This window comes from Semicossyphus pulcher, unplaced genomic scaffold, assembly GCF_022749685.1.
Source record: "Semicossyphus pulcher isolate SPU_LCO1_2020_fin unplaced genomic scaffold, fSemPul1.0.p SCAF_10, whole genome shotgun sequence".
NCBI lineage: Eukaryota > Metazoa > Chordata > Actinopteri > Labriformes > Labridae > Semicossyphus > Semicossyphus pulcher.
Window position 1 is genome coordinate 1236408 of NW_027211604.1, and position 13134 is coordinate 1249541.

The following is a 13134-nucleotide window of genomic DNA, read 5'->3' on the forward strand; positions in this document are numbered from 1 at the left end:
GAGCGGCCAGAAATTGATGCTATAATATTTTAACTACACATGCCCATACACAATCCCAGCCCTGCAGAATTATGTCAAAGTCATGCTTCCGCTGATATAATCTCCAGACTCAGGATGTGTGTGTATGTTTATACAAACAATTACCTGTCGGGGTTCTTTTTAAGTCCTGTATGCTGGCAGGATACGTTTCTTTCAACAGTGGAATTCACACTCTACACATTCCTGCTCTGAATGATTTACAAAGCGTGTACGCTGCACGTCCACCCGCGGGTTTCAAGTTCCTCTCCTTGTTGTGGTTTCATGGGCAGAGACGCTCAAACTGCAAGCGGCCAATATGTTTGGAAAAAGGAATAACACTCCGCAGCAAAATGGACTTAAACGTTTACTACAGCTCAGGAACAGGGCTATATGCATGTGGCGAGGTAGCTTACACACTGTTGTGGGAGATAAATTCGTTACCAAATTATGACAGAAATCTGTATTTTTCCCATCATATAAAGTGTGAGGAGAAGGGCTGATGAAGGAGAACCTCATAGGAGGAAGAAATACCGTAGAAAATGGATGTGACACAGACAGAGGAGAGAGTTGAGGTATTAAAAGCCTCAGTCCTAACAAAGCTGCTCTTTCTGAAGCAGCAGCTCACATGACAAACTCCAGCAGCTTCATGACCTTCAGATAAACTTAAACTCCTTTCCTCCTCTTAGAGCTGGTATTGTTTCCTCCTATAGACTCTGCATGTTAACTCCAGCAGCAGCAGCCACGCCTGGCTCCATTAGCAGGCCCGGCACAGGCCAACACCCAACATGACAGACATGCTAGCCTGTAAGCTAGCAGTAAAGCAGGCAGTAAGCTAGCAGACACCCTGTAAACAAATACCAAATAATATCCAATAAAAAGGACAGCATAAAATACGTTTAACTTTCAGTTAAGCTTTCTCTCTTCTCTTCTGTCTGATGCGTGTTTTGGTGCTCTGTAACACACGTTCATTCCAACAACACCTCTAAACCAGTTACTGTTTCTCATAATACACTGGTTTCTGTGGTCCAGATCTTGAAATAACAGCCTGAATGTTTTCTTCATCTTCTTTTACAACAGAGGTGTTGCTCACTAAAACACTCAAAAGGATAATTAAACAGCGCTAAGTATCTTCAGTCAAGCTAACTGCTATGTGCGGCTGTTTTAGGCTTAGCAGTGTAAGTAAGTACATTTCATTTATATAGCCCTTCTCCCAGACAGAAGTCACAAAGTGCATGAACAATAAGGTGGCTCACACAGCCACATGATAAAAATCAATATCACGGTACAATAAGGTACAAAAAGGTACAAACAGGCAGCACAAAAATGTACAGAGCATTCAACGTATGAAAACTGGGTTAAACATGGTTCCCCGAATGCCTGTACAAACAGATGTTTTAAACTGGTTTTTGAAAGACTCAACAGAGTCAGCAGAACGTAACGATGTAGGCGGGGCGTTCCACAGGCTTGGAGCTACGGCCTCAAAAGCACGATCACCACGAGTCTTAGGGCGTGTCCTAGGAATGGACAGCAGGTGATGTGTGTTTGACCTTAGGGGACGAGCTGATGAGTACAGGTGGATGAATATTCTGGGGCCTGACCGTGTAGGGCTCCGTAGGTGAGGGTGAGAATTTTAAACTTCTTATAAGCAACGGGGAGCCAGTGAAGAGATTTCAGTTCGGGAGTGATGTGGGACCGTTTGTTTGATCTGGTGAGAAGTCTAGCCACGGCATTCTGAATTGACTGTAGACGGTTGAGTGCCGGAGCTAATACAAATATAAGCATGCTATCATACTCACAATGACAATGCTAACATGCTGTTGTTTAAAGGGGAAGACACTTGCAAATTAGCGGTAGGACACAAAGTAAATCTGGGACATTAATGTGTAGAAAATCTCACGGTAAGACTTTAGAGTTACTTAACTGTAAAAATGTAGCCCTGTAAAACGTTTTATTTATATCCTCAGTGAAAAAAGACAAATTATAGCTCTATTAATGTCATTTTTTTAATTGTGGGCAGAAATCTGAAGGAGTGGTCGGACTGACAGATTTGTGCTGGGCAACCAGACTGACTGGGGCAAATATTTGTGTTGTTTTATCCAACGGAAAAAAACAAACAAAAGTAGTTTTTCTCTTGGTCTGAAAACATCATCACAGACAGATCAAAGCACATCAAAGCACATCAAAAAGAAATCATAGTTTGAAGACACAGCAACAACAAAGGACTGGTGTGAAGACAAATATCCACACTCATGATCACTGGTAAACACTGTGACCAACAGTCTGGTATGGAGGGTCAAACACACGTTAGTGGAGAACATAAGTTGTCCTTACACCTTGTCGTGCATGGGACGTCTGTGTTACATTGCACTTTTACACACACAGTTGTTAACCAGTCAACTTGTTTGATTGATCAGTTTACTTGGTAACAAGCCAATGATCCAACAGCTGCTCAATTAACAAGTCTGCAATCAAACAACTGAATAAAGCAACCAGTTAATGACAGTAAACCGGTCCATAAAATGCTCTTGAAACTAGTCGATGAATGAACCAGCAGGTCAGCCAACCAAAGTTAGACCACTAAAGCGACGGCCCTCATGCTGCGACAGAACAACAAGGACCCAAGACTGAGAAACTATAAGACAACAGGGAGGAGGAGGAGGAGTACTAGGGAGAGAAAAGAAACCAAAGACGTTTTAAAAAAACAAATAAAGCCTTTAAAGTTTTATTAGACAGAAACTGACGCACTGCTAGCTTAAGGCTTTCAGAAGTGAGTGAGCTCACAAGCTGTTCAAGAAAAGTGCAAATCTGTTAACTTTTAAATTACAAGCTGTTAATGTATTCATTGTGTTGTTAAGATTAGACAGTTTGTTAAAAAACTATAGGAAAGGGTGTTTTTCAGGTTTCCAGTTCGTTTGGATTAAACAGAAACCACCGAGCTTCGATGCGGCCAGACGTATGAAACACACGGATGACAGATTAGCACATTAAGACAGACAGAGTTAAACTGTCACTTCAATGTATAGTCAACACAGATGGCTACTGGGCCGACCAAGCTGTTCCAAGGAACGCTGTGTGTTTGGATGTGTGTGTAAACAAGAAGGGTTTTTTCCCACAACTCCTTCCAACACCTTCCTCACGCCTCCGCCACCAACCTCCAGCTTTTGTGATTGACAGGAGAGTTACAGATGGAAAGAAAGAAAGATGGAGACAGTCTGGCTGTGGAGTATCCACAAGGAGCTTTCTGCAGCTGTCTGTTTAGATTAAATGGGCATTAAACTCCAACCAAATCAAACGCAGCATCATGGGAAAAATGGTGAACCATAACCAAAACAAAACACTTCATTTGGCGTTCGCAGTGTGTGCAAGGCATGTGGTCATGTGCCTTTCATCCCCAATATCCCGACGATTAAAATAGGTCAAGTAGCTAAAAGGAAGTGTCAAACCTATCAACAGCTGATCAAAAACTCGTTTGATAAATGTTTAAATTATTCATCAATTAATCTCCTCACCAGACAAATGTCTGAGTTTATGCTGCTTTGAAAATGAACTGAGAGCGTCCGGATGAATTCTCTTTGTCAGTTCTGGACTTTTTATAGTCCAAACAATTCATCAGTAAAAAGTTTAACATCAAAAATGAATCAAAGCTACTGCCTACACTAAAAATACTGACCACTGATTGTTTCTTTTGACCAATAATATATCAAATATGAGGCGTTTTTGTCTTGTTTACTAATTAACGTGAACCCGTGGTCTCTTAGATTTGGAATTGTGTCTGTAAGGATGTAGGGTACGGATAATTGCACTTATATAGGTATTATCTAACTTATTGTTGAACGTATTGTACTTTATAAATCCTTTGCTTGTACCTGACAAAATTTATATCAATTCCAGTGAATCGCTTTACTGTTTCTGGAGCCTTTCCCCAAAGCTCAAAGTACACAATGACCAGATATGAACTAAAACAATATTATTAGCCGTAACACAACATTAAAATCATGTCATTATCACCTACAGAAGTGTAAACAGGAGACTGTAGTAGTGAAGAATAAGGAGTAGGAGGAAGCTTGAATTAGTTGCATTCAGCCTGTCCTCAGTGTACTGCTGCTGTGCATCTAGTAACAGAGTGAAATAGTCCATCACGATTTGAACTGGATCCCAGTTCCACCAAAACCAGTTGACAAAGCTGCTGCCAGGACTCAAACAGGGACCGGTTTTGTTTACAGACCTGACAAATACTGAATCAGTTCACAGAAATCCAAACCTGAGTATTTATCTCATGAAAAATCTTTAACACAAGGCAAACATTTACAGCAGACTGGAGAGGCCTGCGTCAATATGTCTTATACCACGGTCTGGGTGAGTACTCGATTCTGATTGGCTGCAGGGTGTCTGTTATTTCCTGAGAATGGAGACCTACTAAGAAGTTCCAGTTAATTTGTCTGTTCACCGTTCAAAATTAAAGCGCTGACTACATGGTACTAGCCTTTTTTTTATGGCTGCATAGCTGGTCATGATATAATTACTGTCGTTTGGAGTGTTTTCATCTATTTAATACCGTTAGCTGATGGGTAACGGTTCTATGAGCTGAGCGGACCCATAAATACCTCCTGTTGCCAGGTCATTTCCAAGATCTATCATTATTACTCGGCCAGTGAACTATGTTTAATGTGTAATGGAAACGATTGGTAAAAGTAATATTTCAAAGCCCTAATTATAACAGAAAATGAGTTATGGCGTGTTGAAACCTCATATGTTCAATGCAAAATGCATAAAGACATTAAGTAATTAATCATTAACAGTCTTATATTCTTTATTTGGCAAGTGGCCATGGTATAAGCAGAATAATGCCCTTCCACGTGTTAATAATCATGAATTTAATGGACTCCCAGTCGTCCAATATTTCCTTATAATGGACACCTTGTCCAGCATTATCCCTTGATAATTGTACTGATGGCATCTAATCTACTTTGGTCTCCATACGATGCATTAATTGTTCACCTTGATGCTTACAATCTGACACCATGGTGGGTTTTTTTCAGGTAACAGAATACACACTTCAGTCCAGGTCTGAGTCACCTTCAAGGTGGTGAAGAAGATAAGACTCATTTTAGAGAGAGGTCAGCTCCACAGCTCGGTACAAACACTCTGAGTGAAGATGGCTCTACCATGGGCGCACAGTGATTCTTACTCTTGTTCAATGTGAATCTTAGTAACGGTGTCCAGGGTTGAATTTTTGGTACAAGAGAATCAGCCAGCTCTGCTCTGCTCTGCCTTCACCATATAAACGGTGCTGTGTCTCTATAAATAGCCCCGAGCCCTGGGGCAGGCCAGCCTGAGCAAGGCCGCCCAGCAAACACAGAAAAAAAAAAGAAAAAGACACCGTGACTCCACCAACAACGCAGCTCTCCCCCCCCCGCACTGCTCCTCTTAATCCTGGGCAACAAAGTCTGTTAACCCTCCCACAGACACTCAAAGATACAGTGCAGCCATTAGGAACAAGGTAACATCTGGTCTCACCTGCACCAATCAGTATCCATCAAAATGTGTCATACGCCCAGATTTTAGACAAATTCTACCTACACTAGTTGTCTTTAAGAATATGGGGATACCCCAACGTCACATGACTGATCATACGGCTCATACTAAAGCGGCAACTAATCTCCTCCTATAACCACCTCCACTTTATTGGTTTCAGGCTTTCGCTAAGACCTTATAACTTAGCTGAGAGGCTCCTTTACACTGATTGGGCAATAAGTCTGGTTCTCGGCTGAAGGTGTTGGATAAGGTTTAGGTCAAAGCTCTGTGCAGGCCAGTTCCTCCAAACCGAACCGCCTCTTTGTGGAGCCGGTTCTGTGCTTGGGGCCCTGTCATGTTGAAGCCTGAGAAGGCCAGCGCCAAACTAACAGGTTACAGTCTAAAATATTGTTGTCGTTGCAGCATTAAGATTTAATTCATGCATGTGCATTGTGGAAAAATGTTATCTGAGTTATGTTAATATGCATGTTGGCATGCTTTAGCCATGCCTTAATGGCCGTCTCACGAAACATGTCGCACTCAAGGGTTCATACAGACCACAAAAATACATCTGTTTAAAGCAGCAGTGGTCTTTACTTCCTGTATCTTCCAGCCACTAGAGGCAGCCATGAGTTCACTGGTTCTGAGCAGCACTGGGTATTTCTGACAGATAAATAAACAATGTTACGTTTTAATTTAATCGTCTCTTTAAAACAAAAGGAAGTAAAGCTGCATATCTGTGGCACTCTGGGGAAAGCAGACGATTAAAAAGCACAGACCTGACATTTAGCTCTCCTCTGCTCTCCACACGACCTGCTTCCTGTTAATTGTCAGTGATTCAGCTGACTGAATGACCCGACCATAACACCAACCGCCAGCAATGACCCCTGTGTCGGCCCTAACGCACCCAGACCATTCCTCACACCGTGTCCTCGTACCCCGCTCCCATTTATCTCTTCTGTCGCACACACACAGACAGCCAGGCAGCCACTCAGCTGGATTGGTCCACCAGCTGATACACAAACACTCAGTCTGTGTCCATACAAGCTTCAGCGAGGGATCGTTTCTCCCTGAGGATGCTAAGAAGAAAGAAACGATACCTCTCCGTATCATCCTGTGGTCACAGATACATTTCTGTCATCCACCCCTCTCCCCTCGTCCCTGACCCCGCCTTTAATGTCTGTGATCGAGGTACTGAAGCTTATTGTACGGCCGCACGTGCCGTAAATTACTCCGAATAAGAGCATCGCATAAAATGGGAAATGGAAAAGTGCAGTGAGCCGGTGAGCTCTGACACCTCCTCACCACCTGGAAAACACTTACAGGACGTTTATAAGAGCGCCCTTAGCTCAGGCAGCGAAGCATGAGACTCCTGATCGCCATGTCACAAAAAGAGCCTTTAAATTACCAATGGACCCCCTGATACTTCTGTATCATTACAAAGAAGCAATATTCTGCAACCAACACATGCAGAGCTCTTCTTCATCAAGTACATCTCCTTACCTCTCCCTGAAACAACGATTTCTACTCCTGCATTTTCCAACCAGTTTCCTCCATCACTGCAGCCAACACGAAGGTGTTCTTTTAAATAACACAAAGGTGCATTCAAACCTTTAATGCCGATCGCTGATGCTTGATAAGTCAGTATAAGCCATTTACTCTCATTGTGCATTAATCAACAACTAAGGAGTCTGAATCGGATTGTGTTTAAAGTCACTGGTTCATTGTGTCGTGTCTGAATGTTACACGAGTGAGTGTAACTGAAACTGTTGTTTGCACTTAAATCAAACTGAAGTTTTTGTTTCGACTCGAGGACTTGGAGTGCAATTGTTGGCAATGCTTAATGTGAACCACCAGTTGAAGCTTGGCGGTACAAGAACCCCAGTTTTGGTGAGTCTATTGGTACTCTCTGGTCCAATCCAAAGTCACCCAATTCATAGACCATTAGAAAGATACATACAAATTCTGTGAACATATACACTCACCAGCCACTTCATCAGGTACACCTGGAAAATCTAATGCAGTTCGGTGCAACAGCACTGCCATGGATTGTGCTTTTATGAAGTTTAGTTTTGGTTGACTTTTGTTTTGTTGAGAGTCTGAAGTGTGTAAATTCTATTATTGGCTGACCGCCGGGGTCAGACCTACACACGGGTCTGTACGTGACTGACAGAGTGACTGACGATACTTTCACAGCCCTAGAGAGAGAGAGTCGCAACATCACAATGGTGGATCACGGAGCATATTGGACCTCCACTGACGCGACTCTCTGTCTATACGGCTCTGGATACTTTGTTCGGGGAGTAGGCGGGGTCTGCTGGTCGTCTGCTGCTCGTCTGCTGTCCCCACCTACGTCCGCAGCGCGCACCTGCTTTCAAACACGTTGTCATCGGCCTCTTACAGACAGTCCTTGTAACACATTGCCCACAAAAGCGCACATTGACCTGACGCGGTCAGCCACATGCTAGGCTTTGACCTCGTCTTGTATTTATTACTGAGGCCGTAGTTAAAGGTGGTGTCGTACTGAACTGAATTATATTGAGATGTGTCTCTAATTTTTTGTCCTCCCTATTTAGATACCTGAGGGGGCCAGAGTATTAGAAACACCTCTGAATATAATGCAGCTCAGAACAGCCGCACCACCAATTATGACCTTGACGCTGAAATCTCATTGAATCAACACCTCTGTGACAGCTTAGAACAAAGCCTGTACATTACAGGCGACATAAAAGCTAATCTCATGGCTGAGCGGGTGTATTGGATTACATTAGATTTTCAGGTGTACCTAACAAAGTGGCCGGTGAGTGTAAAATATTTGTGTGGGTGGACTGAACAACGCTAGCAAAACTGGCATCATTTTTCCAGTGAAGAAGAGGTGACGGTTGCAACAACAGGAAGCTCAACCTGTTGTACGTGTGGCTGTTTGTGTGTCCTCTGTGATAGGTGTCTTTATGTCTTTAGGGAGAAGTATGAGAAAGATGCCCGTCACTCTTTAGTTCTGACTCAGCTTTGAGATGGATCAGTGAATTTTAAAGTTCAACACTGTTAAAAAAGTGGCATTACAATTAGGACTGTCGATCTGTCCAGGGAGCTTGTTTTCTGCTCTTTAACAGAGATGTTACGGTTGCTGTGACACGCTGGCAACAGCTGGCTGGTTCTGACCCACCCACCACATCCACACCCGCCCATGTCGCGCTGACAGCTCGGTCAGATATGTAGTTTAGTGGCGTGAACACGGCGACACAGACATATGGAACGAGCACTATCTCAGTAGTTTAATCAAACTTTGTTCTGTGAGTTAATCATTGACTACTGTGGAGCATCAGCTCTCTCTACCTCTCACACACACACACACACACACACACACAGATACACACTCCATCTCTTTTACACACAGGCAGACTTTGTATTCAAGGGCCCTTCACTGCTGATGCCCTGCCCAGGAATGTACAGCTGACCCTGCTCTCACGTCTACGGCCCAGCTGATCCCCGACACACACACACACACACACACAAAGCATGGAGCATGCTCAGTTGAGTCTGTGTTACAGACTGAGCGCTCAGTTTACTACACTTGTAATAATGCACGGCTCTAACTGTGACAGGAGGAAATTGATTTCCGCTCTCACGGAGTCACAAGCAGTCATCTGGGTCAAAGGTAAGAGTAAACAGAGAGAGAGAGAGAGAGAGAAAGGAAACAAAGAAAGAGAGACAGAGAGAGAGAGAGAGAGAGAGAGGACTTCATGAGCGTTTCTTTAAATTCACTTAGAGTAGGTCAGAAGGAAGCCATAAAAAACATCATCTTAAACAAGTTTCGTGTCCTAAACCTAAACGAACTGTGACCATGTAACACAACTAAACTAAATGGTTAAAGTTTGATTAAATTTAGTCCCCAAACTTGGTGGTTGGGATTAGAAAATCATCATTTTTTGGCAAAATTATAATCTCTTTGCCTACTTTATTTCATTAAAGCAAAAATAATCTCAAAATCTGACCCTGTTTTGTCACTGGACATCATGTAGTCCATCGAAATATCAATATATTTAATAGGTATAAGTCGCTCTGCAGGATGTCGCGTCGTGGATGCAGCCTTTCCAATAGTGTCATTAGTTGAAATGAAATCATAAATAAATAAATTAAAAATTAAAAACATCTCTGTTTAAAGTAAAAATCTTTTATGGGTTTAATCTTGGGGTTAAGGCAAAGATTAGTTTAATAAACAACTTTTCGGTTACAGTTTTGGCCAACTTTCCCTGTGACGAGACAACCCAAAGCAAGAGCACCAGACGCACATCAGACACACAACACTCTGAGTGACAGCACATACACCTGAGGGAAATGATGTGTTTTCAGGGAGTCTCAGGGAGTATATTCTACAAACGTATTGTTACTGTAAGGTCCACATGTATCCTGTCCTGTTATTTGTACATTATTACACAGATTTATTTTGTCTAAACAAGTTATGCTGCAGCTCATTATTTAAAGCAATAACCCGAAGTATTTAGAGCGTGTAAATAAATGTCAGGGACTCTACTTTAAACTGACTGATGTTACATCAAAGTGCCTCCTTAATAGTTCATCAAAAGCTTTTAGAGTCATTGTTGTAGCAGCTATGCAGCTCTTTGGAAGGGAAAAAAACACCACCAGACAGGAAGTCATGCATTCTGGGTTTCCTGTTTCTTTGGAATAAACAGGAGGACATTTTGACGTTTTGTATGAGCTCTGAAAGACGTCATCGTCCTGAAGTAAATGTTAGAAGAGCCCAAAAGAGAGAAATCCAACAAAACTAAGAAAAGATCAATGACTTTTTTCTGCAGTTCGCAGTTTTCACTCGCCATCGTCTCTTCTAAGAATTATGCAAAACTACTCTAACCATCACAATTACACAGAAATGAATTAACACCTGGCACGACCTGGGTCCTGTATTTGATCTATGATAGCAGGAACTGGTGGTACGAGTGAAGACCTCTACGTTACAACCCTGTTTCATGAAAGTGCAGTGCATAAAAGAACAACACCTCACAGCATTAACATTTAGCGTTGCTGCTCCGGTGCAATACTGGCTGCAAATTCCTGCAGATTTACTGTATTTGCCGACTAAAGTGCTTGTGACTCAGATGCTGATGTTGCCCGGGTTACTGACATGCTGCATAAGTCATAAATGCCCCCGTTGTATCAAAGGGGGCTTCATCGAGGCTATTTATCACCAAATTTATCACAGTCTAAAAGCTTCTTTCTGTGGTTACTACTTTTAACATGGCAGGGTTGTGAGATGAAGGTCTCCTTCGGTCACAAGGCTAGTAGGCTACAGGCTGATATATTGGTTTCCATTTTCAGTTAAAAGCTCTTCTTTGAGCAAACTGTCACATGTCTGCCCTGGAGGTAAACATTATTTGACCCTTGATACAGATTTTTACAAAGAGACGCTCAAACAGAGTTCAGCTAACTTTGCTAACTTTGCTTAAGTCACCTTTAGCTGGAGGTAGAACTGCTCAAGTACTCTTGTTTTTAACTGAAGTATAATATAGGCTATAGTAGCACAATTTATACTATTCATTTATATTATTATAAGATTATCTAAACTGTCAATTTAGGGCATCCACGCGGCTAGATCTAGTGCGGATCAGGATCTGCTCAGCGTTATAGTCTGCTACATGGGCTGCAGACTGTGCTGACAGGGTTGTAAACTATGGAGTCCGACTACAGTCTGTTGGGCAAACGACATGATGACACTATTTTTAAATGATCCTAACCATGTTTGTAAAAACAGTTGAATAAAGGCGCATATCAGGAAATATATATGCCAATACTGACAATTTTTAAGGGTCCATATTGGCCCAATAATATCAGTAGACCGATATCAGTCGGGCTCTATTTAAGACTATCTTTGGGTTTCGAACTGCTGATTGGACAAAATACGATTTGACATCCTCTTTGGGCTTCGGGGAAATTTGAGAGGAAATTGGCACTATTTTGTGACATGTTATATTAACAATTTGTTGATTATTATCAAGAAATCAATGACTGAGTAATCAATATTTAAATAGTTGTTAGTTAAAGCCTCAGAGTTCACTGAAGCACTGGAACAGGATGTGCTGTTACCAGGACTCCAGACCTGCTGCTTGGACATTTTAACTTAAGGAAAAATGTCAAAACAAAACAACTACAGAGCTCAAGAGTCTTACTGCACACAACTAAATAATCAACCATCAACCGATCCATTCATGCTCAAACACAAGACACATCAATAGTTTCTCCTGATCAGACATGCAGATTTGCAGGTCAAAGTTCACCTCTTTATGGAGGAACTTGGAAGTTGTTTACCAAACTGTAACTTGTCTCCATCATCTTCCCTTCAAACCATCAGACAAACAGAACCAGGGCTGCAGTGAGGGCGCTTCTTTCCAGCATCTGTGTTTCATACCAGTCTGATCGCACGCCAGATTTCATTAACGTAGAGTATTCTGACACAAAAACATACTCTGATGAGGCAAGACTCATTTAAAGTCACAAGCCTTCAGCAGTGCTCGTGCAGGGTGTAGCAGGAGGCAGTGCACCTGGCTGCTTCCCAGGGCTGTGTGCTTGTTTCTGTAGAGGCTGCTGGCCCTTTAAAAGCTAAGATGGTGTCCTACAAGCTGCAGATTCTGCCTTCCGTTTCCTTCCTGCCTCTCAGAGATCACAGAGCATTTAAAATTGGACCTGAGCTAACCTCGCACAGAGAGAGAAAGCCTGAGACAGAGGAGACAGACACGTTTCCTGAGTGAAATATGGAAATGACAGTGCCTTCAGCATGATGTTTTACGATGCAATGAGGTCGTTGTTACAAAACTCTTCCAGTAATTGCAAAATAAACTGCCTGCCTGCAAGGATACGATTTCAATTGGCTGTTGAGGACATTTATGCTCACTGACAGTCATATTTGGCGCATGACAGTGTCAGCTCTGCTTGTGTACAGGCAGATCCTCCACACAGATAGATGTTTCTTTTTTTAATTGACCTGGGCAAAGTCAATAAGGTGCACTTACTTTCTTGTTACGGGTCTCCGTGTGCATCTCGGTTGCCGGAGCGGTGCAGCGGCGGAGGGGTGGAGCAGCAGGAACAGGAGGGGGTCGGTCGGGGCTTTGGGTGTAGCTCTATCTGAATAAGAACTGTTAGGGAGAGAGGAGGGTTTTGGGGGGCTAGTTTTCCACCTTTACAATAAATTTTCGGGATATAGGAACACGATCCCTGCCTCTTCCAGTGTTTCTTTTCAGTTCATATCCGCAGCGTCGAAGGCTCCCTTTGCTCCCCCCAAAAAACAGCCAGTCTCTCTGTGTCTCTCCCTCTCTCTGACGGCGTGTTGTTGCCGTGTATTCAAGGGCTGGGCTCTCTCTCTCTGCCTTTTCCTCCTCCGCCTCTCCCTGCTTGTGACCCCACCCTGCGTCCCCACCCCTCATCTCTCTGTCAGTCAGGAGCTGCGCAGCCCTGCAGAGAAGCCGAGCTGCCGGCGACCCGACACCGGCTGCAGGCAGGAGGAGAGGAGCTGCTGCACAACCGCGCTCAAATGCATGGGAACATTCAGTTGCATGCAACCTGCACGACTCTGCTCCCATCTATGTACCC

The 13134-nt window shown here is 43.0% G+C and overlaps 1 protein-coding gene across 1 annotated transcript in view; it reads right to left on the bottom strand.

Moving 5' to 3' along the window:
- klf8 (Kruppel like factor 8) overlaps positions 1-12921 on the bottom strand; it is a 72013-nt gene extending 59092 nt beyond the window's left edge. The window contains exon 1 of the mRNA XM_069669529.1: positions 12558-12921. Coding sequence (XP_069525630.1) covers positions 12558-12584 — 27 coding nt within the window. The 5' untranslated portion in view covers positions 12585-12921. The remainder of the gene's footprint in view (positions 1-12557) is intronic.
- Positions 12922-13134: the final 213 nt, after the last annotated feature.